The sequence below is a fragment of the Polypterus senegalus genome, chromosome 7, assembly GCF_016835505.1.
Source record: "Polypterus senegalus isolate Bchr_013 chromosome 7, ASM1683550v1, whole genome shotgun sequence".
NCBI lineage: Eukaryota > Metazoa > Chordata > Cladistia > Polypteriformes > Polypteridae > Polypterus > Polypterus senegalus.
Genome location: NC_053160.1, coordinates 21,370,847 through 21,398,063, shown reverse-complemented (window position 1 = coordinate 21,398,063; position 27,217 = coordinate 21,370,847). Strand labels below are relative to the sequence as shown.

At 41.8% G+C, this 27,217-nt stretch overlaps 1 protein-coding gene across 1 annotated transcript; it reads left to right on the top strand.

Annotated features, from left to right (window-relative positions):
- Nucleotides 1-856: 856 nt before the first annotated feature.
- On the top strand, nucleotides 857-18,766 carry hwa (huluwa). Its single transcript, XM_039758337.1, has 3 exons — nucleotides 857-2,050; nucleotides 15,982-16,183; nucleotides 18,096-18,766. Exons 1-3 carry the CDS (start codon nucleotides 1,403-1,405, stop codon nucleotides 18,263-18,265), a joined length of 1,020 nt encoding a protein of 339 aa, XP_039614271.1. The 5' UTR covers nucleotides 857-1,402; the 3' UTR covers nucleotides 18,266-18,766.
- The last annotated feature ends 8,451 nt before the right edge of the window (nucleotides 18,767-27,217 follow it).

The window sequence follows — 27,217 nt, the reverse complement described above, 5'->3', positions numbered from 1 at the left end:
GAGGAACGATCTCCTCAGTCTGTCAGTGGAGCAGGACAGTAACAGCAGTCTGTCACTGAAGCTACTCCTCTGCCTGGAGATGACACTGTTAAGTGGATGCAGTGGATTCTTCATGATTGACAGGAGTTTGCTTACTGCCCGTCGCTCTGCCACAGATGTTAAACTGTCCAACTTTAATCCTACAATGGAGCCTGCCTTCTTAACAAGTTTGTCCAGGCGTGAGGCGTCTTTCATCTTTATGCTGCCACCCCAGCACACCACCGCGTAGAAGAGGGCACTCGCCACAACCGTCTGGTAGAACATCTGCAGCATCTTACTGCAGATGTTGAAGGCTGCCAACCTTCTCAGAAAGTATATTCTGCTCTGAGCTTTCTTACATAGAGCATCAGTATTGGCAGTCCAGTCCAATTTGTCATCCAGCTGCACTCCCAGATATTTATAGGTGATGAGTACAAGGGTGATGGGAATAGAAGTCCAGGGGAAAAGAAAGTGAGGGAGGCCAAAATGGAGGTGGATGGATAACATAAAAGAAGGTCTGAAGGAAATGAGCTCGACTGGTGAGGAGACGAAGGACAGACCTGCTGGGAGAATGTACAGTAGTATCCTGGACAGACTTAAGAAGCCATATTAAAAACAAATTAAAATCTGCAGTTCCAGTTGATATCAGTAGGGGTGTTGCTATGTTAAATAAGGAGTGAACGAACAAATGAGTTCTTTTGTGCATGTCTTGGCCACTATATTCACTGACATTAAAGAACCATCGAGATGTAAAGAGATTACTTCTCGCCTGAAGAAGGGGCCTGAGTTGCCTCAAAAGCTTGCATATTGTAATCTTTTTAGTTAGCCAATAAAGGGTGTCATTTTGCTTGGCGTCTCACTACATATAACTCTACACAAATAAGTATTTTAACTGCATGTTACTTTATATTGAAAGATATGTCCTCACATTTTGGGCACACTGAAATATACTTCATTTTATAAGACAGCTGCCCGCCCCACTGCAGCGTTTCAACTGTGCAATTGCGGGGAAAGGCGTTAAATAACTAAAAACACGCATGTTAGGTTTGCAATTCGGTTTTGAAATATAAAAAACGCCGCAAAAAATGTTTAAGCTGATGAAAACCGGTCATTTTTGACTGTAAAACACGTCCTTTTTAAGAGTACTCGCCCGCCGTCTTGGATCTCAATGTCAAGTCGAACTTAGGGTCGGTATTAATTGACTTCCAGCTCCCCGCTTCGGAAATCGACCGATCCCCGCTGAAAACGCGAGTACGGGTGGCCTAGCCAGACGGCACAAGTTGGAGGAACTCTCGAAGTTGTGTTTTATCGTATCTTTTAATCGATATTTTATTTTTTCCCACGCTTACCGGATGCTACTAAAATTGTGAACCGGACCAACGCCATGTCCCTAGTGGTGCCTTCCGCCTCCGCGCCGATCCTGGACGAGAGGCTGCCGGTGACCCACGCGACTCTCCTCCTCGCGCTGCTCCTGCCCTGTGTCGTCCTGCTGCTTGTCCTGCACTGCATCACTCTGTTCTTGAAGCTGCGGGGCTACCGGAGGAAATGCCGCAGACGACGGCGCCTCAGGAGCACCGTCTCACAGTCCTCGGACAGCGGCGTGCAGCAAGATGAAGACTACAAAGTGTCCGAGACGCCGTCGTTTCCCAACCACGAGAGCGTCCCGCCACCTGGCCCGGGCCCTGGAGCTGGCCACGTACTGCCTGCGTCAGCCTTCAATACCCTGCAACAGCCTCCCAGTCGCCAGTCCGGTCCAGCCGGGAGGACCTACAAACCGGACGGAACCGCCGGGGACGGCTCGGCATCGTTCAGACCGCCCAGCACCATCTTGGCCGCCATGTCTACAACGGCGTCCACCACCAGAGCCGAACTGCCTCAACGAGCCAGCGCGTACACCCACAGTTCAGCCGAATGGCGACGTGCGCTCATGCAGGGCATCCAGGTGGGCTCAAGCGACTCGGAGGTGGAGCGGGCGCAGAGGGTGCCGCCGAATTCTCCGGCGGTCCCGCTGCCATTACCACCGCCGCATCGGGTGAGTAGGTGGAGGATCACGAAGGTGGGGTGGTCGGGGTTGGCAGGCATTACAGTCACAGTAAGCATCAGCAAGGTTACCCCCTTTGTGATATATTGGCGTTTTTTAAAACTTGTTAACAGCCTGCATTTGGAGTCATTTTAAAAAACGTTACGCAATAACATGTCCGGTTGCTAGGAATGTCAGTCAGAATCCCCCCATCAGCAAGCCAATCCCCCCTTTTGTGATCAGTTAATTTAGAAAGTTGTACAAGTGACAGATCCTTTCTTTACAATAGAAGACTATTCCATTTTTCAATCGTTATGTTGCCCAAGACTTTTCAGAATCAAGGTGCCAAAGTGGGCCTTCAGAGTGATGCCATCGGGGTTTGGGCACCATTTTGGGTTCCCAAATGAAACATCCCCATGAAGGTTCCAGAAAGAATTCTTTTATTTGTTGTGATCTGCAGGTCTGTAACTGGCTCCAAAATTAGCAAATTTGAAAAATACCGGTGAGTTCCTGGTTTTGTAAGGCCCATCACCAACTTTAAAAGTTTGTGGTTGCTAAGCATCAACTTTTAGTTGCCAAAATGGAAAAAATTGGTTGTCATTTTGTACAATCTGTATTTGGATTCATTTTTAAAAACGTCATACAGTAACATGTCAGCTTTCTGCTCCTTTACAGCGTTTCAGTCAGGGTGGCCAGGAACTTCCAACAAAATCTCCCACATCAACATGTCGATGCCCCTGCTTTTCTGAAAAATTAATTTGTCAATTTGACTTCATTGAAAAATAGAACAGTCTTCTGTTGTAAAGAAAGGATCTGTCATTTGTACGAGTAAATTATGTTGCCCAACACTCTTCAACGTCAAGGTGCCAAAGTGGTTCATTAGATTGATGCCACTAGGGGAAACCATTTTGGGTTTCCAAATGAAACATACCCATGAAGGTTCCAGAAAGAATTCTTTATTTATTTTGATCTGTAACTGGCACCGATATTAACACGTTTGAGAAATGCTAACGAGTTCCTGGTTTTGCAGGGCTCGGTACAAACTTATAAAGTACGCGGGTTGCTAAGCATCAACTTTTAGTTGCCAAAATGGAGAATTTGGTTGTCATTTTGTACAATCTGTATTTGGATTCATTTTTAAAAATGCCATAACATGTCAGCTTTCTGCTCCTTTACAGCATTTCAGTCAAGGTGGTCAGGAACTTCCATCAAAATCATCAACATGTTGATCTCCCTGCTTTTCTGAAAAATTAATTTGTAAAGTTGTGTTTAGTAGTTGACTTCATTGAAAAATAGAACAGTCTTCTGTTGTAAAGAAAGGATCTGCCATTTGTACGAGTAAATTATGTTGCCCAACACTCTTCAACGTCAAGGTGCCAAAGTGGGCTTTCAGATTGATGTCATTGGGACGGAAACCATTTTGGGTTCAAAAATTAAACATCCCTATGAAGGTTCCGGAAAAAATTCTTTATTTGTTGTGATCTGTAGATCTGTAACTGGCACCTAAAGTAACCAATTTGTGAAATTCAAATGAATTCCTGGTTTTGCAAGGCCCAACACCAACTTTAAAAGTAACTGATTGCTAAATATCAACTTTTAGTTGACAAAATGGAAAAGTTGGTTGTCATTTTTTACAACCCATATTTGGAGTAAATTTTAAAAACGTCATACAGTAACATGTCCGCTTTCTGCTCCTTTAGAGCATTTCAGTCAGGGTGGCCAGGAACTTCCATCAAAATTCCCCACATCAACATGCCAATCAATTCTGAAAAATTAACTTGTAAAGTTGTGTTTACTAGTTGACACAATTGAAAGATGGAACAGTCTTCCGTTGTAAAGAAAGGATCTGTCATTTGTACGAGTAAATTATGTTGCCTAACACTCTTCAACGTCAAGGTGCCAAAGTGGGCCTTCAGATTGATGCCACTGGGGGAAACCGTTTTGGGTTTCCAAATGAAACATACCCATGAAGGTTCCAGAAAGAATTCTTTATTTATTTTGATCTGTAACTGGCACCGATATTAACACGTTTGAGAAATGCTAACGAGTTCCTGGTGTTGCAGGGCTCGGTACCAACTTTAAAAGTACGCGGGTTGCTAAGCATCAACTTTTAGTTGCCAAAATGGAGAATTTGGTTGTCATTTTGTACAATCTGTATTTGGATTCATTTTTAAAAATGCCATGCAATAACATGTCAGCTTTCTGCTCCTTTACAACATTTCAGTCAAGGTGGCCAGGAACTTCCATCAAAATCATCAACATGTTGATCTCCCTGCTTTTCTGAAAAATTAATTTGTAAAGTCAAGTTTAGTAGTTCACATAATTGAAAAAAAATGGAGCAGTCTTTTGTTGTAAAGAAAGGATTTGCCACTTGTACAAGTAAATTATGTTGCTCAAAGTGGGCCTTCAGGGTTTTGCCATGCGGTCCCCCCAGGCCATTTTGGGTTCAAAAATGAAACATCCCTATGAAGGTTCCGGAAAGAATTCTTTATTTGTCGTGATCTGCAGATCTGTAACTGGCACCAATAATAACACGTTTGAGAAATGCTAACGAGTTCCTGGTTTTGCAGGGCTCAGCACCAACTTAAAAAGTACGCGGGTTGCTAAGCATCAACTTTTAGGTGCCAAAATGGAGAATTTGGTTGTCATTTTGTACAATCTGTATTTGGATTCATTTTTAAAAATGCCATGCAATAACATGTCAGCTTTCTGCTCCTCTACATCGTTTCAGTCAGGGTGGCCAGGAACTTCCATCAAAATCTCCCACATCAACATGTCGATGCCCCTGCTTTTCTGAAAAATTAATTTGTAAAGTTGTGTTTAGTAGTTGACTTCATTGAAAAATAGAACAGTCTTCTGTTGTAAAGAAAGGATCTGTCATTTGTACGAGTAAATTATGTTGCCCAACACTCTTCAACGTCAAGGTGCCAAAGTGGTTCATTAGATTGATGCCACTGGGGGAAACCATTTTGGGTTTCCAAATGAAACATACCATGAAGGTTCCAGAAAGAATTCTTTATTTATTTTGATCTGTAACTGGCACCGATATTAACACGTTTGAGAAATGCTAACCAGTTCCTGGTTTTGCAGGGCTCGGTACAAACTTATAAAGTACGCGGGTTGCTAAGCATCAACTTTTAGTTGCCAAAATGGAGAATTTGGTTGTCATTTTGTACAATCTGTATTTGGATTCATTTTTGAAAACACCATACAGCATTTCAGTGAGGGTGGTCAGGAACCACCGTCAAAATCCCCCACATCAACATGCCAATCCCCCCCTTTCTGAAATTTAGTAATTTACATGATTAAAACAGGTGAAACACCATTCTATTGTAAACTATGTTGCCTGATAGTCCTAAAAATCAAGGTTCCAAAGTCATCCGTCAGGGTGACGTCACTGGGGTAACCATTTTTGCTTCCCTAAATGAAACATCCACTTGAAGGTTCCAGAAAGATTTCATTACGTGTTGTGTTCTTCAGATCTGTAACATGGTATAAAATTAACAAATTAATGAAATACTACTTAGTTCCAGGTTTTGCTGGGCTCAGCACAAACTTTAAAAGTAAGAGGTTGGTGAGCATCAACGTTTAGTTGCCAAAATGGAACATTTGGTTGTCATTTTTCACAGCCCATATTTGGAGTCATTTTAAAAATGCTATGCTATGCTACAACATGTCAGCTTGCTGCTGATTTACAGAGTTTCTGTCAGGGTGGCCAGGAACTTCAGTCAACCAAAAAACAGCAAGCCAATCCCCTCCCTTTTTCTGATAAACTCATTTCTAATTTTGTGTCTAGTAGTTGAAACAATTGAAACAATGGCACAGCCTTGAGTTGTCACTTGTACAAGTAGATTATGTTACCCAACACTCTTCATCATCAAGGTACTAAAGTGGGCCTTATGAATGATGCCAATGAAATATCCACATGAAGATTCCAGAAATAATTCTTTATTTATTGTGATCTGTTGAACTGTAACTGGCTCCAATATTAACACGTTTGAGAAATGCTAACGAGTTCCTGGTTTTGCAGGGCTCAGTACGAACTTAAAAAGTAAGCGGTTGCTAAGCATCAACTTTTAGTTGCCAAAATGGAGAATTTGGTTGTCATTTTTTACAACCCAAACTTGTAGCCATTTTTAAAAATGCCATACAATAACATGTCAGCTTTCTGCTCCTTTACAGCATTTCAGTCAGGGTGGCCAGGAATTTCGATCAAAATCCCCCACTTCAACATGCCTATCCCCCCCCCACTTCTGAAAAATTCATTTGTAAAGTTGTGTTTAGTAGTTGACACGATTGAAAAAAAATGGAGCAGTGTTTTGTTGTAAAGAAAGGATTTGTCACTTATATAAGTAAATTATGTTGCCCAAAGTGGGCATTCAGGGTGATGCCATGGGGCCCCCCAGACCATTTTGGGTTCAAAAATGAAACATCCCCAATGAAGGTTCCAGAAAGAATTCTTTATTTGTTGCGATCTGCAGGTCTGTAAAAAAAAGTTTGTGGTTGCTAAGCATCAACTTTTAGTTACCAAGATGGAGAATTTGGTTGTCATTTTGTACAATCTGTATTTGGATTCATTTTTAAAAACGCCATGCAGTAACACGTCAACTTTCTGCTCCTTTACAACGTTTCAGACAGGGTGGCCAGGAACTTCCATCAAAATTCCCCACATCAACACGTTTTTTTAAAAAAAATTAATTTATAAAGTATTGTAAGTAACTTACATGACTGAAGCAGATGAAACACTGTTCTATTGTAAACTATGTCACCTGATACTTTTAAAAATCAAGGTAATCCTACAGAGTGATGCCATTGGCGGAACCATTTTTGGTCCCCAAATGAAACATCCACATGAAGGTTCTAGAACGAGTTCTTTATTTAGATCTGTAACAGGCTCCATAAACAGATGATGATGATGATAAAAGATTTGTAAAATACCAATGAGTTCCTGATTTTACAGGGCTCAACAGACATTTTTAATAATAGTAATTATAATTAACTGCACTTATATAGCGTTTTTCAAGGTACTCAAAGGGCTTTACACAGTGAGTGGGGAGCCACTTCATCCACCACTAATGTGCAGCATCCATCTGGATGATGCGACAGCAGCTAATTTTGTGCCAGTACGCACAAAAATATTTTAAAGCAGTAATGGCGTACTGCACAATAACGTGCAGTGAATCCACTTGACTTGAGCCTTCCTAGTTTTCATCCTCTTTCTCTGTACGTTGAACATTTGTTTGCTCAGAGGTTGATGCGCTTGCTGCTTCCTGAGGAGCTCTTCTTTTCTCCACCCTAGCACCCTGCTTCTTCTCTTCTTTCGTTGGCATCTTTTTTCATTAAATCTGATTAAGTCAGTGTTTGTGTTGCAATTGCTTAGTACGTTTTCTTTAATTTCTCACTTAAGCTCACACTCAAGTCTTCAATCTGCCTCAAAATTGATTTAAGATATGAAGAGGACGAGGAAGTGACGGCGAAGGTGGTAGGGATGAGAATGGCGCCCATACACATGCACCGCACAGCCGCCTTGCTGGCCGCTGCTGAGAGTTGATACTATATTAATAAAAAAATATAAAGAGGAATAACCTTGGAGATCAATCATCACCTTGTAAGTGGATAGTAGGCGTCACGCAGAATATGGGTACCAAATTTCAGTTTGCGAGCTACAGGTGATTTAAAATCTTGGACAGACAGACAAACAGCCACGGTAGCGTATTATATATAAAGATTATTCAGTTGAAAAGTAATTTCCAACTATCATGTGCATTATTATATGCCCCCTGAAAAAGAAGGGAATGGCACAAAAACAGAAAGGTGAATGTTCTGGAATGGCCAAGTCAAAACCCTGGGGCATCAGGGTTACTGGGATAGAGCTTCCAGTCCTGGAGGACATTTATAGCACATGCTGCACATAAAGCCACCAGCATCTGCATGGATTCCATTCACCCTTGCTACAGTCTATTCAAACATCTCCCATTCAGCAAACACATCAGAGCCTTTCTTGCATGGACCTCGAGGTTCAGAAACAGTTTCAGCCCAAGAGCTATTAACACACTCGATCAGTCCATCAAGTGCTCCCGGTAGAACTCTTATACTTAAAATTACAATTTCCACACTGTAAACTTGCACTACAACTGTAACATTGCACAACCTGAGCCACTTTATGAACCGTTTGCACTATATGTACATGTATGTTGTACTTGTGCTTTCATATTGTATATTTTGAATCTCCTTGTACCATACAGTGACAATAAAGGAAGTAATTTCAGTAGAAGATGGCTCGTATTTACAGATGATTATGACTGGCTTCTATGTCGATTTAGATTTCCAGGAGTTATCCGTTTGGAGCAGTAGTGCTGTTGGAATACCAGGATGTATACTTGATATCATTTTTATGACACACTGCAGTAAAGTATGTTTATTACGTTTTACAGATAAATTGTTAACTTTTAATTAAATAATATATACTGTTATTAATTAAACATGTTGGGGCACGGTGGTACAGCGGTAGTGATGAGCTGGCGTCCTGTCCATGGATTGTTCCTTCTTCGCGCTGTATGCTTCCTGGGACTGGCATGACCCTGGATGGATGGAATAATTAAACATGTATAATGAAGATTTTTCAATGTTCCTTAAAAGTTTTGAAGATTCTATTCTTACTGCTGGTTTAACATTTATTACAGGTGCTTATTGTGTGGTTACTTGGAGAAAGAAAACGGAAGGTCAGGAATTGGGGGTTGGTACATTTGACAGAGACAATACTGATGCAATAATTATTCCAACCAGGGTCACACGCATCCCAGCAAGCATCTTACGGGAGGCAGGAACAGTCCCTGAAGGGGTCGCCAGCTCACAGCTACCGCCGTGCCTCCGTACCCCCATGATTCATACATGTGTTAATACATTTCATCATGAGAATGATATCAAGTATACATCTTAGTATTCTAAAATGTTCAGAGAGCTGTAATTTAATGAATATAATGTATTCTGTGCGTCGATCATTGCCTGTGCGCTCTTGCCCGTGTAAGGGAAAGCTAATTTCAGAAGCACATAGCGATTAATGACTGGGTCGGGGAACACTTAGAATCCAAAACATTTAATGTGCTACTTTAGTTACAATGGGGTTTGAAAAGCAGTAGTAAATTGTACATCAATTTTAAGAGGAAGTTTACGACATTCTAATTTAATGACAGAATAAACTACAAATTAAAGTCCAACATTTCGACTTTAACCACAACATAGACCGGTTTTCATCACTGTGTTCCTATTTTTTTTTTCTTCTCTGTGGCCCTAATATGCTTCCGTATGACACTCAGACACTCGCCTTTTTACGTCCACTTTGATATCTGACCACTTCTTTTTTTTTATTTCGGGCACTGTGCAACTTTCTGAACTTGAACTTTTTAGTGCCACTCCAATCTTTTTCTTTTGTTGCTCATACCACTGCTTAAGCCACCAAATATGTTTTTCCTTGCCTCCACTTCACTGAGTAAGACTTCCACTTTGCATTCAGTGAAATTCTTCTTTTTTACACGTGATTTTACCATTGTCTTTAAAAAAAAGTGAATGGAAGGTCCTTGTTATATTGATTTGCATATTCAAATACATGAAATTCTGGGAGGAGTCGGGGAGGGGCTGTAGGCACATACGTGTGTGTTGAAATTCACATTGTTTAGGGTTTATAAAGGCGAAGTGCATGGAACTTTGCTTATGCAATGTTTTATGCATCTGAATTTTTTTGTGCATACACACATTTCCATTTTTGTCCATATGCCATGCTTTAGTGTGAATTGTACGCATGGAGCTATATATGAGTCCCCTGATGTTGACACTTTTGAGAATTTGTAGCACTATTTGAAACTTGCTGTCCAAAGGTGCCATCCCACCAACCTAGAGAATCTCTATAAATTCTTTCAAGAACAATGGGGAAAAAATCACTACTGAACAATGTGCAAAACTGGGATATATTATACTTGCCCCAAAAGAATTTAGGCTGTTATTGCTACAAAAGTGTTCTTGACAAAGTATGAATATGTAGGGCTAGAATACATATGCAAAAACTAGCCTTTGAGTTTTTCTTCTTCAGTTAAATATCTACAGAAAATGGTTTATTTTAATAATAATAATTAATTACGTTTACATAGCGCTTTTCTCATTGTGCTACCACACAGGGAGGACCCAGTATGTGAACCCCATGATCTCCATACTGCGAGGCAGTAGTGTTACCACACTGCCACCTGTTGACTTTGGAAATGTTTTGTTACAGCATAAGAGTTCACATTAAAAATACTGCATGGATAAATAGGTGGACAAATCTTTTGCCATGCAGAAGATTATGCAGAGTTACAAGGGGACTGATTACATTTACACTCCGCTGTATTTCTTTCTTGAACTTTTTTATCAGTGTGTTACAATAATCTCCAGAAATCTCTTGGTCAAAATTGCAGTGATGGCGCAGGGAACAGACAAAGAAGAAAGCCGCCCACCACGAGTCATTCTGATAAGATTTTCTTTTTGGGAAAGTATTACTAAAGTAATTGAATTAGGCCATATCTTTCACTAAAAAACTCCAACATACATAATGTGCCCAATTCATGGTAATACATACAGTATTTGCACTGCAGAGCTAAGGCTTGTATAAGGTAATTTGATGTGGCCGTGAAAATGTGCTGTACATATTGTTCCAGTTTTTTTTTTTCTTTCTCAGCCCCAACCTTTGTTGTCCATAAATGATTGAAAAGCATTTTATGAAAAGTACATTAGTACTTCAAGAAGAACTTTTGTTTCCATGTCTCTTCTGTAGGATGAAGTAAAATGAGGTCAAATGACTCATTATGAGTCAGTCAGTGGCTGAGTTGGAATTGAAGGCCCAGAGCCACCTGGATTCAAGCCTTTAGTAACTACTGTGCGGTAGACCTTTAAGTCATCTTCTGTATATACTTACTCTTCTCAGACGCGTGTCTCTGTGATGTTTAAACCCTTGACTATTTACTTATGCTAACCTTATGATAGATTAGTTGTTTATAATTATCAAATTGTAAAATATTGTCAGGTAGGCAATATTTGTCCAGCATCAGTGTAAAATACATACTTCATTAGTATTACCATGAAAATACTAAGCCTAATTTCATTTATATCAGAAATGTTGATCTTTCATTTTTTCGTTGTTGTACATTTTCTTATTTATCATGTATTTAGATTATTTTGAATCCTTGAGTAATATGTGCTTCTGACTAATGTTTGACACTTTTCTTTTAGGTCACTAGGGGGCTTTGCCCCCTGCCAGCAGCCACTCCTCAGAAACCCCTCTTAAATGGTGATACAATGGGAAACAAATACAATTTTTTTTTTAACTCCTCTTTGCTCGAGCAGCTGCTGGAGTGCTGCTGCTGCCCTCACGCATGATATGCAATTCGCTCGCCTACCCTAATCCCACCCGCCAGCAGTAGGCGCCTTTGTGAAGAGGGGGGCTGAGTACGCCTCAAGGAGACACGGTTGGCTCCTCCGAAACCCCTCTTAAATGGTGATATATTGGGAAACATGGAACGGGTGTTTTTTTTTTTTCACCTCCTCTTTGCTCAATCAGCTGTTGGCTTGCTGCTGCTGCATGCCGAGTGATCTGCATTTCGTTTAGAGCTTCAAACGTTTAAAAGCCTGTACAGCACCTGAACCTTCGATCTCTTTTCGCTGTTCTGTTATTTCCCCGAGTAATATTTTCAGATTGTTTGCACTATTGTGATCTTTACTCTCAGTTTTTCACACTTTCGAATTTTCCTACTTCTATTATCTTTAACCTGCTCTGCATGTGTATCACGGGATTCGCGTCTGAAGGTTGTAAGTATGACGTGACTTGTCCGTCTCGCGGGAAGTGAAAGTGTCTCTGTCTGTCTTCAAAAGATCACGTCTCATCCCATTTTTTTATAATAGAGAGATATGAGAGATTCATAATCTTTATTTTTTTTCAATAATTTCAAATGATTTTTGATTAATTATATTCTTGAATAACTTTATTATTTATTAGTACCTGGTTTAGGTCCTCATGCACATTCTTCTGCTTAAGAATAAAAAGGTTTAATTCTCAGAGTCTGTCATAGTAAGACATGTCCTGAAGTCCCATGATGCACTTGGTGAGATGTAATATAAATAAAAAAGTTTGACATTCAAGATAGGCAATCTAGGAATCCGGAACAAACTACCGATCCACGTAGTTGAAGCAGAAACCTTGACAGCCTTTCAGAAGATATCAGGACAGCTTAACTGTTAGCTGGTGTCTTCTTATTTATCACATTCTCTTCTCTTCTGTTGTCTTCTTTTATTCTTTGTATTGTATCATTTATGTCCATATTGGTCATAATACGCCTTTTCTTTTTCTTTGATATTCTTATCAGCCTTAATTTGATTTTTCTTTATTTTGTAGTCCTTTTTCAGAGATGCTTAATTTGGGGTATGTTAAATATGAACTCTGTGTACATTATGAAGGCAATACTGTCATTGAAATATTCTTTAAAGGAGTTTATCTGCAGACTCAAAATATTTTCAAATTACTTGAAGTGAGGATGGACTGGCCACCAATCTAGCGTTGGTTTCTGTCAAATACAGGCCCAGGCTTCCGTGACCCTGAACTAGATTAAATAGCTTTATGATGGATGGATGTTAAAGGTATAGGTAATTCCTCCATGTCCGAACATGAGTCTGAGGCGATGAAACCTACAGGACAATATGTAGACGAGCCTTGAAGTGCCTCATCAGAAGCCCATACTCTCAATCTGATGACTTTACACTTTTGGTGAGCTCCAGGTTGCATGAACATGTAACTGACAGTGATGCTCCAGACTGTTCATCATGTGCCACCACTGTAAATGTTTTTCTTACGAGGTTTGCTCAAGAAAAGAGTACGTCCATCATTGTGTGGTTTGCACAAGAAGATGGGACATCTGTCAACGTGTGGTTTGTTTGTCAATCAGTTACTTCTCACCAAGTGCATCATGGGACTTCAGGACATGTCTTACTATGACAGAACCTTTTTATTCTTAAGCAGAGGAATGTGCATGAGGACTAATCCAGGTACTAAAATCCTCAAAGGTATTGATAAAGCAGAATCAGGGTGAATCGCGTACTTGAGGACATCAGTGGAAATTAAGGGGATGTCCATTTAGGATTGAAGCCAGGAAGCACTTCTTTACACAAAGAGTTGTGGGACTCTGAAGCAAACAACTGAGACGTGGAGTTGAAGAAGAAACCTTAACAACCTTTAAGAAGAATCTGAATGAGATATCAGGAAATCTTAGCTGTTAGCTAAACAAACGGGCTCGCTGGACTGAATGGCCTCCTCTTTGTTTGTCAAATTTCTTATGTTATCTCCTTGGGTTTTTTTCCCTATAGATCAATGAGAATATCATTTATAAAAGTAAGAGAACTTCGCGGAAAAATGCCTTTAATATTTATTCCGATTTGACTTGATTAAACAAAGACAGATCTCATTCTTTTGTGATTTATTTTATGTCATCCCTACAAATAGCACATTTTTTAAATTACAGTATCTGTTGTCAGAATACATTGTTTTACATTATTGGGAGTAACTCACTTTTTATATTTTCATTTTGAACATTCATTAATTGTAGAGTTCAGCTCTCTCTGTCTTCCTTAAAGATAAGCAAGTTGAAAGCGTTGGTTTGCTTTAGTAGTGGATAGCCCCCTCGATTTATTTTGTAACTAGTCTGACCTCCTATTTATATATAGAATTGAAAAAAAAAAAAATAAATAATCCAAGAGTGTCTTCCAAGACTTTAACCAGAATTTCAACGCAGCCAGCTTGTGATGTTCTGTTTAGTGCTGCCACGAGTTTATTTCCAAAATAACTTCATTAGTCTGCACTCTTCATCTCACTGACTCAGCCATCTGTCCTATCATGACTCTCCTCCTCCTACTTCACCCACTTCTCACAGACTTCTGGCCTACATCTCAGACCTCTAATTATCTTATACAATCTGTGCATTTCTTCTCCTTTCCTTGTGATGGTCATGATAGTTAAAAATAAGATGTCAAATAATCCTTAAGGGTTTTTCTTCTGTTTCCATAATTATTAAATCCTCTTTAAGTTGTCCAGACTGGAGGAAAAGTACAACCCTGTGCTCTCCTAACATCCTTCACACTGGAAGTTATTTACTACCAGTAAAGAAAGGCGCACCACACGTTATACACTTGACTTGAGCATTCCTACTTTTCATCCTCTTTCTCTGTACGTTTAACATTCGTTTGCTCAGCGGTTGATGTGCTTGCTGCTTCCTGAGCGGCACACTGCTTCTCTTCTTTTGTCGGCATCTTTTCGTGTTAAAACTTATTTTTTCAGTGTTTGAGTTGCAATTACTTTGTATGTTTTCTTTAATTTTTCACTTAAGCTGTCACGTAAGTCTCCAATCTGCCTCAAGAATGATTTAAGATATGAAGAGGTAGGGGAAGTGACGGCAAAGGTGGTAGGGATGAGAACGGCGCCCGTATGCATGTGCCGTGGCCGCTGCCAAGAGTTGATTCTACAAGAAAATAAAATAAAAAGAGGAATAACCTTGGAGGTCAATCATCACCCCGAAAGCAGACAGTAGACATCATGTAGTATATGTGTACCAAATTTCAGGTCAATACGTCAAGTGGTTTGCGAGCTACAGGTGGTTTAAAATCCTGGACAGACAAACAAACAGCCACGGTAGCGGATTAATCAGGGTGGTCCAGATCTAATTCTGCAGATCCGGGTCGTCTGGGTGACTTTGAGTTTTGTGGGGACGATTCCAGTTCAGCGCGATGACGATTCTTCATGTCATCATTTCGCACAGCTTTTCGACGGTCTGGGATTTTTCAGGTGATTTTCTATGTAATAAACTTAATAAGTTATAGTGTAATGAAAACTGCATAATTAGATCTGGACTACCCTATATAAGAAGATGGCAATAAATGCATTATATCTCACCGACTCAAAGTCAATCTTCTCATTTGTTTGGGTGCTACTGAATTAGGACTGGGCCCCGATTATATCCTAACACTAACTTGATTTGAATTATTTGTAACCTTTCACCTGCATTTTGATACCTGGGCTTGCTGCTCTGTGTTTCACTTCACACTGTTGCCTGTATCGTGTGTTGGTCTCCATGCAGTCAGTTTATTTATTTATTTCGATTTTTTTTTTTAATTTGTCTTTTCACATGACCGCTTGAGGGGTCAGAGTGCAGGGTCAGTATTTGTACAGCACCTCTAGAGCAATTTTCTGGTTAAAGGCCTTCTAGTAGTGACAGGATTTAAACCTCCAACCTTCCCGATGCCAGCACTTACTGTGTGAACAGACCCCGCTGTGACCACGGACCACTCTTTCCCAGTGATGTTCTTCAAGGTTCCCTGTAATTGTTATTTTGCACCATTGGCAGACACCTTCTCAGCTTTCCTCCATAGAACAATCTTAATGTTTTGCACACACTACGACGATATACAGTATTAGTCTGCTTACGCAAGACATGTGAACCATGGCTGCAGCTTTACTCGGGTAAAGTTAACAATACAAGCATGATTTTGAGATGTAGATGGAGACATTAATACTGAGAAAATGCAAATGAATAAAGGAATAGTAAGTAATTTGTAACGATACAGACAGTTATCAGGCAGGGAACTGAAAGCCGGGCCACCTGTGTTTTCTTGCTGTCAGTGCAATTATTTTCATTTTGTTCCCATATTGAAGACATCCTGTCGCCAAAAAAGTTTTAGAGCGTGTTTGCCACGTGGTGGGTGTGCGGCAACACACTGTAGTCAGCGCATGCTTCCAACCTCCTCCTTTTCACAAAATGATTTGAATCTCTTTTTGAATAATGTCTGCTGTAAGGCTTCTTTGTTTATGACATGTTATATATGCTTGTTTTATTAATAGGTAATGATTTTGTTGTTGTTATTATCATCTTGATTAGGACAAACCTAAAAGAAGGGGTATGCGCAGGAGCAGTACAATGAGCCTGCAGAACGAGAGACACATTGTCATCATGAGTCCAGTAGACTCGATTCGTTTTGAGTACGCAAGCAGCATTCCTCACGAGGAGACGCAGTTCATCAACTCGGGCAACGCGTCCACGCTGGGCCCCGGCTTGGACAGCGACTTCGGAGCTAGTGCAGGTGAGACACACACACTTCTTTTACACTACACTCGGATTTTATATCTTCTTTGATGTTTAAAGAAGTTTCCAATTTAGGATATTAAAAAAACAAAAATTGTAGTCCACTTACCAAGATATTTATCAGGCCCTATAATAGCTGCAAGATGTTTGTCCTGTATCACTGATGTGAAATGTTAAAGCAGCATTTCAGTCATGTGGGCCGTGAGGTCTGAGGTGACTGGGCTAGGGAGCCTACCAGTTATTTCTCATTTTGGTACCAAGTTTAAGGTGGCTGTGAACCTGAGGCCAAGTACTGATCTGCCTATTACTGGCAACGGTTTCATTAAACTTCCAATGTGTTTGAGGGCGGCACGGTGGCACAGTGGTAGCGCTGCTGCCTCGCAGTTATGAGACCTGGGTTCACTTTCCGGGTCCTCCCTGCGTGGAGTTTGCATGTTCTCCACGTGTCTGCGTGGGTTTCCTCTCACAGTCCAAAGACATGCAGGTTAGGTGCATTGGCGATTCTAAATTGTCCCTAGTGTGTGTTGGGTGTGTGGGTGTGTGTGTGTGTGCGCGTGCCCTGCGGTGGGTTGGCGCCCTGCCCGGGGTTTGTTTCCTGCCTTGCACCCTGTGCTGGCTGGGATTGGCTCCAGCAGACCCCCGTGACCCTGTAGTTAGGATACAGCGGGTTGGATAATTTGAAGACTTGATGTATTATTACAGTGCTATTGTGAGGAGTGTAGATTGTGTTTGGGATTTCTCAGGTGTATTACTACAGTGTGCCACCTAAACCACACAGTTAAGGTATGAGAGAGAGAGAGGAAAGGAATCGGGCGGAGAACTTTGTTTCTTGGTGCAGAAATGATTGTCTTCAACTTAACATTAACAAACCCAACCAACTGGTCATTGACGTTCACGGCATGAAAGGTCTTTTATGTCTGGAGTTGATGTGCTACAAGTACTTAGTTAGCGGTCCACATCGATAGAAGAAAGGATAGAAAGAGCCCTAGTAGATAAGGATGGAGTCAGTCAGTCAGTCAGTCAGTTTCTAACCCGCTATATCCTAACACAGGGCCACGGGGGTCTGCTGGAGCCAATCCCAGCCAGCACAGGGTGCAAGGCAGGAAACAAACCCCGAGCAGGGCGCACACACACACACACCAAACACATCCTTCATATATTCTACAACTCTGCGATGGCCAGTGCACTTTATTTTTTTTTTTTACGCAGTGGTGGCCTGGGCTGGTAACATCACTTCAAGGGAGGTCAACACAAACTAATTTAAAAGGGCAGGCTCAGTTATGGGGTACACTGTGGAGCCCCTCGAGGTCGTAGCAAAGGAGAGAATAAAAACAAAACTGAGTGCCGTTATGAACAACGCTGCACATCCTCCCTCTGACTCACCAACACTGAGGACTTTCACACAATAAATCATTCAGCAGGGGTGTGTCAAGAAACACTAGGGGGGCTCCAATGTACCTACAGTAGTGCACCACTTTCACAGGGACTGGGACTTTTTATCTTTAGCCAAGTGGGACGTTTTCTTTGAGTTACTCTGGTGTGTATTTGAGATGGGGGTGTTGATTGTCACGATGTCATATGTATGTACAGTGGATATAGACAAGAATCACCACCCTCTTCGAAATATTCACATTTTGTTTGTATGTATCTATATATGTGTGTATTTTTTATTGAGCCTCCATAAAAATCTGAATGTTCCTGTTTGCTGATTAACAATCAGACTAACAAAAATAGCATCTACTGTAGTGTACTTTATTTTATTACTGTTTATGTCTGACACGTACTGGACCGGCACACTGTCCTTCATTTTATCAACTCCCTGTACTCTGTATGTGTTTGGCTTTTGTAATTTGCAAGACACAAAGTTCAAATGGATTAAGATTTGCCTTTTGTTTCCTTCTTTCTTTAAGGGATTTCTTTACGTATCTTATCATCGGACAGTGAAGGCTGTGCCAATGCACTCTGGGCATCAGGACTAGAATGGGATTACTATGACCCAAACTACAAGAAGCGCAACCACATGTTAAAGCAGATGCACCATCAACTTCCTGCCGTCTGCACTAAACAGTACTGGGTGTAACACGCGTTAGGTTGTGACGTTCTGCACTGTCACTTGGAGTATGTGGCACTCGAGAACCAGAAGAGCTGGTGTTTGCTGCACACACACAGCTGTACCCACTCATACAAATATGAAGTCACTGAGAGGATTTACAATACATTAGGAAGAATAATCGAGCATTTGTTTTTGCCGGCACTGTTCTTTTTCAGTCACTTGAAATTTCGATTTATTCCGTTACTATCTGATTTGTGTGTTCGCAGTCACAGGTTTTGTTTCTTATCACAGTTTTCTGTTTATTTCATACGAGTGCAAATATTTTTCTGTTGTGCCACTCACTTTAGTTGTATAGCAAAACAGATCTGTGAGATTTTCAATGTTAAGAATTTTTTTGTTGAGCACAAAAAAAAAAAAGGATTTAAATTGCATTACACTTCACGATTTTGTTTTCAGAAAATTGGCAAAAGCAATGATAATTTAGTCATTTATGTTCACATGTCGGATTTGTTTTTTTTTTTCACTCGTCTATGAATTTTGAGGTTTTTGTTTTTTTGTTCATTAATGTAGTAGGTGACGTGTTTAAAATATTGTATAAAAATTGGTGAAAGCAAATGTGTTAAAATATAAAACATATGCAATATGTTAAATATTTTATATACTGTAAAGAAAAAAAAGATTTTTGTAAAATAAAACACTTTTATTATTGTAAATCAGTTGTACGTATTCATTGGCATTCACCTCACAGCAGAGATTGCCAGCATGGTCTGTGTTGGCACCATGGGCACCTGTTCTTCACTAAACTGTAGTGAGCTTTTGACCTTCCATCACCCTGAGTCTCTTTCTTTTCAAACAGATGGGCACAAGGTAGGTGTGACCCGACATTTGCGCAATAGACATATGAGCGCCGATTAAAACACGGCATCAAAATCGCAAAAGTTTCATTAAATATGAATTACTAGTTTAAAGCATATATAATAATGTTCATTTTAGAAGTCAATATTATGAGACACGGCACGCAGATAGTCCTTAAGATCTCACCCTGCATATGTAGGAAGAATTGCAGCAAGACGTCTTGATAGTTGAGCGTATTTAGACTTGCTGGCTGCCTGACTGCTGGTAATTCTGCTTTGTATACGACACGTTATGCCAACCCTCGACTGAGTTATTTGTTCGCGGCATGCCATCAACAGTTATAACCTAGCACATAATGTGTACATAATGCGCACGTACGCGTCCCACTCTCTTGGCCTCTCTCGCGATTTTGTTGTGGCGATTTTGTCAGCGTGCATTTGTCGAAAACCAGTTAGCGGGTTTGCCGCGGTTTTGTCGGGGCGCATATGTCTATCGCGCTTTTGTCGGTGAACCCAAGGTAGGTATCCACCCTACATGTGATGCCAGTCAACACACAGCTACTGTATATCCATTTTCACAAACATGTCTTTGGTGTGAGGAAATGACTCGGGTACCTCTTGGCCGTTAGGTGGCGGCACTGACTGCTTGTAATGAAGACTGTCGTGCCTGTTGGGTTTATCTTAATTTGTGCTCTTTCCTCTCATCCCCTAGGTGTTCTGCTAGCTACCAGAAACGACTTCAGATCAAGTGGGACAAGTGGATTGCCAACTCGGACCTGCTCCATGGCGTCACCACTCTGGCTGGGGTGGCCTCTAGGTGGGTATTTGGATGTTTGTACGACTTGTTTGTTTGAAATCAAGACATGAGGTCCCCCAGGCCGTGTGTTTATTCTTCTTCCTGATTTCTATTCTGAAGAGCTCAGTTGTCACGAGTTATGTGGCACACGCTTTATGGTTGTACTTCCTTGAGTGTTCTGGCATTATAGACTGCACCTTTGTGAGTTTGATTTTGACTCAGAGAAGAATGTATTGGTTATGTATTGTACAGCTTAGAGTAAATTACAATTATACAGTTACAAAGTCAGTCAGAAATGCAATGAGAAATTGTATTTATATTTAGCTTTATTTAAATCTATGGTTGCAAGAAGTATGAGCTAAGCACCGGACACAAGACGGGAACCATTTCAGCCCCAGTCTCACGGCGCCTGCCGTCTGGAGTCAACCGTGAGTGAATTGTGATTAAAACTGGGGGGACAAGCAGCCGGCTCACTGTGTGTCACATCTGTACACCAATCCAGCGCCTCATGAAAGTGGCACTCCGAGTAGGGGCTGGGCGGTGGGCCATGGTGCTCTCGTTAGCCTGATCCGACAGAAGAACATGAACTGTCTACAGTCAAAAAGTGAACACCTAGTGAACCTGTAAAGCAGGGGTGTCCAGCTCCGGTCCTGGTGGGCCGCAGTGGCTGCAGGTTTTCATTCTCGCCCTTTTCTTAATCAGTGACCAGTTTTCATTGTTAATCAACTCCTTTACCCTTCATTTTAATGGCCCTGTTTTTAAGGATTCAGTCCTCTGAATTGATTCGTTTCTTCATTAAATGGCAGCCAAACAGAAATGAGACGTGAAACGAGCTGACAGATGACCAGCTAAACTGGAACTTCAAACTCCAGCCAGTTTCTTAATGAGAAGCCATTTCTTGCTGTTAATTAAAGCCGTTATTGAATATCGTGACTTTTTGCTGCTCTCATTCTCCCACAGCTGACTGTTGATTTTCTGTTTTTTCTAAGACCACCGTCAAGATGTTTGGGTGACCTGAGCAGGCCAACGTGACTGAGACCTTCACCTTTCTTTAATTTCACGTTAGCTGGTCCTGTGGCGGCTTGTTTTGTGTCTCATTCTTGTTTGCCTGCTCTTTAAGAAAAAAGAAACATCTAAGAGGTCTGAGTCGCGTCAAATAAAACGAAGGTAAAACAAGTTAATCAGCAGCGGAAATGGCTCCCTAATTAAGAAGATGGTTAGAATGAAAACCACCAGTTGCGGAGTTGGGACACCCTGATGTAAACATTGGTCATGTGTGCAGAGAGCTCACTGCACCCGTGAAAATGAAACATAACCTGACGCAAGAAGAAAACCTTTCTGTAACAGCAGATGCCTGCCTGTATAAAACTCTTGCATGCTGATTTTTTTTTTTACTTTCTAGAAGGATCCATGCCTTTGTATTAGATACACGGTATATATAGGGTGGTCCAGATCTAATTATGCAATTTTCATTACGCTATAACTTATTAAGTTTATTACATAGAAAATCACCCGAAAAATCCTGGACCATCGAGAGGTGTGTGAACTGACGACATGAAGAATCGTCTTCGCGCCGAACTGAAATTGTCCCCCGCGTAAATCAAAGTCATCCAGACGATCTGGATCTGCATAATTAGATCTGGACCACCCTGTATTGTAGAAGATGTGTGGGTTTCCTCACTTGTTCATTTCATACGTCTGGGGTGGCGAACTCCAGGCCTGGTGGGCCGCAGGTTTTCATTCTCCCCCTTTTCCTAATCAGTGACCAGTTTTCACTGCTAATTCACTTTTTCCCCATCACTTTAGTAGCCCTGTTAGAAGAGTTCGGCCCTCTGAATTGATTCCTTTCTTCATTAAATGACAGCCAAGCAGAAGTGAGGTGTGAAACGAGCCAACAGATCATCAGCTAAACTGGGCCTTCAAACTCCAACCAATTTCACCCCAATCACTTTCTTCATGAGAAGCCGATTCTTGCTGTTAATTAAACCCGTTATTTAACTCCATGGCTTGTTGCTGCTCTCATCCTGCCACAGCACACATTTCCAGAACTGCTGTTTTTCTGTCCTTTCTAAGAGCACCAATGTCAAAATGGTTTGGTGACCTGAGAGATCAACCTTACCAAGACCATCACCTCTCTTTAATTTCAGATATTGTGTGATGGGCACAGGGGAGCTGGTCATGTGGTGGCTTGTTTTGTGTCTCATTATTGTTTGGCTGCTAATTGAAGAAAAAGAAACAACAAAGGGGCCCGAGTCAAGTTCATTAAAAGAAGTAATCGGCAGCAAAAACTGGTCACTAATTAAGAAGACGGTGAGAATGAAAACCTGCAGCCACTGCGGCACTCGAGGCCTGGAGTTCAACACCCCTGATTTTACAAATGTGTTAGGATAGGTAAGTGACTTAGGCTAGGGCAGGGGTGTCAAACTTCGGGCCTGGAGGGCCGCAGTGGCTGCAGGTTTTCATTCTCACCCTTTTCTTAATCAGTGACCAGTTTTCACTGCTATTTCACTCCTTTTCCCTTCATTTTAGTAGCCCAGTTAGGATTCAGTCCTCTGAATTGATTCTTTTCATTGTTAGATGGCAGCCAAATGGAAATAAGGCATGAAACGAGCCAACAGATGAGCAGCTAAACTGGGGCTTCAAACTCCAACCAGTTTCTTAATGAGTGGCTGATGCTTGCTGTTAATTAAACCCGTTATTTAATTCCACGGCTTGTTGCTGCTCTCATTCTGCCAGAGCAGACATTTCCAAAACTGTTCATTTTCTATTTTTCGTAAAAACATTGTCAAAGTGTTTTGGTGAGTTGAGAGATCAGCCTTACTGAGACCTTCGCCTTTCTTTACTTTCAGATATTGTGTGATGGGCACAGGGGAGCTGGTCTTGAGCGGCTTGTTGTGTGTCTCATGATTGTTTGGGGGTTTGGTGGCGCAGTGGGTAGCACTACCGCCTCGCAGTTAGGAGGCCTGGGTTCACTTCCCGGGTCCTCCCCGCGTGGAGTTTGCGTGTTCTCCCCGTGTCTGCGTGGGTTTCCTCCCACAGTCCAAAGACATGCAGGTTTGGTGCATTGGTGATTCTAAATTGTCCCGTGTGTGGGTGGGTGTGCCCTGCCCAGGATTTGTTTCCTGCCTTGCGCCCTGTGTTGGCTGGGATTGGCTCCAGCAGACCCTCGTGACCCTAGCAGGTTGAATAATGGATGGATTATTGTTTGACTGCTAATTAAAGAAAGAGAAATAACTATGGGGCCTGAGTCAAGTTAATTAAAAGAAGTAATCAGCAGCAAAACTGGTCACTAATTAAGAAGACGGTTAGAATGAAAACCTGCAGCCACAGCGGCCCTCCAGGACTGGAGTTCGACTCCCCTGTCATACGTGATATCCCACTCTCGGTGGAATGCTTTGCACTTTGGAGCAGACGTAACTCTTGGCTCTCTGCTTTCGTATTTGTTCACTAAACATGCGCTGAGTGGGCCCCCCTGTCGCTGAGATCGGTCTGCAGCTTTTCTTCATGTTCTCTCGTGTCCTTACTAAAAAATGTGCTCATTTAGCCATACTTGGTTATTTTAGAGAGGCTAAAGTGGTAAGTGGGTGATGTCCAGTCAAGGTCTGGCTCTGGTCTACTGGCGGTTGTGGGGTAGAATTCCAACTCCACGTGACTTTGCAATAGAAAAGTGCCAGAAAGGCAGCCAGCCTGGATCAGTGGGGTGAGAGTCGGCATCAGGAAAGGCAGCCGGCCATAAACACCAGGCCAAGACCTAGAAAACATGGACCCCCACATAGAAGTGGGAAAAGAACAATTGGCAGAAAGGACGTTTTATGAATACGAGCAAAATGCAAATTGAATGTGGTGGGTGATATTCTATGAAGTGAATCTTTAGAAGTAAAACTGCAGCAGCACTCAAAGGGCATAATGCTGGTGCTGCTGCTGATGGTAAGATGGCGAGACATGCCAGGTGAAGTCCACTTTGCCATGCTATTCATTGAGCAGATATAAAAAAAAAAAAAAAAAAGAAAATGCTTTCAAAGACGGGCCATTTTCATTTATGAGAAAATAAGTCTGGCAAAAACTGCACATGGTGTGTACTGAAAGAGAAATGCCAGTTTGTATGACTATGAAGCTTCTTTTATCTTATTTTTTAAAACTTTTAAGTCTGCCTCAGTTCTGGTACCGTGGTTTCCACAATGAGTTTGGCTCCATCTTGTGGACATACAACATAAAACCAGCCACTCTTCAAGCTCTGAAGAGCCCATCATGCTGTATTTTTATTTTTTTTAATGCGTTTAGCCAAGCGCTGGTATCCGCTGTAAGTCGCCACTTTAAACCCAAGGGCACGCTAGTCCCATATGCCAGTACAAGAGCATGGACAGTTTCTTGGCTTCCATACGAATACTGGTGGGGAAAATCAGATGTATCAAAGGGCCCACCAAAGAGAAATCGAGCCATTAACACTTAGTGAGAACCATTCATTTATTTTATTAACTCATAAAGCTGTACTTATTATACCATAAGCACTTCTTGATTTGCTACTAACCCTCTCATTACTCCATGGCAGTCACCACCTTCATGACATCTTTGCCATGGGATTTGTAAATCTTAACTTTCAAATTACAGCGGCCTCCATGATGTTTAGGACAAAGACACATTTCGCCTTAACTCACCCGTCTGCTCCACAGTTTAAAATTACAAATCAAACAATTCAGCCATCGTGATTAAAGTGCACACTGCAGACTTTCATTTTCTAAGAGTTACCTGCATACATTTCGGTCACAGCATGTAGAAATTGTCCCCCCATTTCAGGGCACCATAATGTTTGGGACAATTGGCATCCCAGGTGTTTGTGATTCCTCAGGTGGGTTTCATTGCTTCATAAGATACCTCGGCTTGTTCTACCCTTTGGAGTCTGTGGTTGCCATTATTCAACACGAGGAGAAGAGCTGTGCCAATGAAAGTCAAAGAAGCCATCATGAGGCTGAGAAACAAGAATAAAACACTTGGAGACATCAGTAAAACCTTAGGATGACCAAAACCAACTGTCTGGAATATCATGAAGAAGAAAGAACACACTGGTGGACTCATTAGTCACAAAGGTACTAGTAGGCCAAGGAAGACCTCCACTGCTGACGACAGGAGGATCCTCATTATGGTAAGACAGAGCTCCAAACGCCTGTGTGACAGATCAGAAACAGTCCTCAGGGGGCCGGTGTGTGTGTGTGTGTCAGAGACGACTATCAGCAGAAGACTTCAGGAACAGAAACACAGAGGCCACATTGCAAGACGTAACCCACTAGTTACCCACAAAGACAGGACGGCCAGATTACCATTTTGAGAAAAAGGACTTGAAAGAGCCTGCAGAATTAGGGTAAAAGGTCTTGTGGACAAACGACGAGACAATGATGAACCTCATCAGAGTGAAGTGTGGAGATGAAAAGGAACTGCCCGAGATCCAAAGCAGACCACCTCATCCGTTGAACATGGCGGTGCTGGGGGTGTTGTGGCTTGGGCATGTATGATGGAACCCCTGATGGCAGTGGCCCAATGAATTCTAAGGTGTGTAACAACTCAACAACACAAAAGTGTTGTCATTTCTGTATGATGTGACCAAAACATATGCAAATCCCCTTAAATGAGAGCCAGTAATGTGCATTTTATCACGTATGAATTCTACTGATTTCTAATTTTAAACTGTGAGGCAGAGAGGTAAATCAAGGATCAATTCGTCTTTGTCCCAAACATTTTGGAGGGCACAGTCTGTTCCATAACCCCAGGTTTCTAAACCTAAGAGTACAGCAGTGGCTCTGGACTGCTATCTGGGACGTTGCCAGTTCAAATCCCGTTACTGCCTGAAGGGATCCTAATCTATTAGGCACTTTGAGCGAAGGCCCTTAACCCGTAATTTCTCCTGGGGAGCCCGCTGTACAATGGCTGACCCTGTGCTCTGACCCCAGGGCGTATGTGATAACTGTACCTGTACAATGACAAAGCTGAATCTCATCTTCTGTACTGTCTACAGCTTTAATTGTCTAACTAGGAAACACACGGTCCTCGGGTAAAGAGGGAGCTAAACCTTTCTGTTTTGGCAAGACAGTGTTTTGTTTTCACTATGCAAGCATGGTGTGACTTTCCAAAATTGGGCTTGTAGTGCTCATTTGTTATCTTTATTTTCCTGTTGTTCTTGTATTCTGTATCCTGGTCCTATAAGCTTTCTGTGCCTGCAGCTCAAGCACTCCATCTGAAGCAGGCAGCTTCTATAATGCACTTGCCATTCAACAGATGTTGCCACTCTTCTGATTACTTTCTCCTATTCTGGAGTTGTTTGGTACTTGAATAAGAATTCGGAACATGTACGCACCTCGTCGTGGGAAATTAAGAGTGATCAGGCCATAAGCTTTTCATCAAGATTCAATCCACTGCAGCCGCACACAGACCCCTCTCCCCCGACCATGCATTACTCGTCTTTCACGTTCTTGTATATCCCACACTTGACATTCAGCATCTCAACATGAATGCCATTAGTCTTCATTATCTTTCCACCACGTCACTTGTATCACTTTAAGAAACGCCCAAGTACAGGTCAGTTTGGTGAGGTTGCTGCTCCCTCACATCAATACCAGTATGCATCTGGTCATAAGCTTTCGATCGAGACCAAGAGTAAAGGAGTAATCGTGTGACAGACAGGCAGACCTTAGCATTTATCTACTATATAATAAAACACTAAGGTCTGCGTGTCCAGGCCCTCTTGAGTGATCCGATTGGTCAGTTTGACTTGTTTAATGTGAACGAAAGAGGAAGTGTGAGACGCACACGGAGGAGTGAAGGCGTATGAGGCACAGTGAGAGCGTCACCTTCAAAGACGGCAAGAAGAACCAGACGGGAGGTGAGAAGGAGCACTCGAAAACAGTAACCAAGTTGGAGATGCAGACTTTTACAAGAACACACTCTATGGAGGGAGTGTTGAAGAGCCGTTCACACACACAAGTACAGAGGAAAGACGGTGAAGGTACACACAGAACAAGAGATAGGTGGAGGTGGTAGGGCAATCACAAGGATGTCCAAACTTTGTTGGATCGGAGAAATCAAATGTGAAATCTGACTTTGGCGCATTTAGGGTTCACAGTCTGCATGACAGGCCACGTGTGATTAGAAGAACCATCACCGATCTCTTACTGTTCTGTGAAGATCACCATCAAAACACACTGGCAGTTGCCAGCTGAGCACAGAGACAGTGCATCACAATTTGAAGCACAGCTCCTCAGTAAACTACTACAGCACTGGCCACGACTGTCCCGTCCACCATCTTATTACTGGCAACCCATTGTGAGATACTTCACAAAT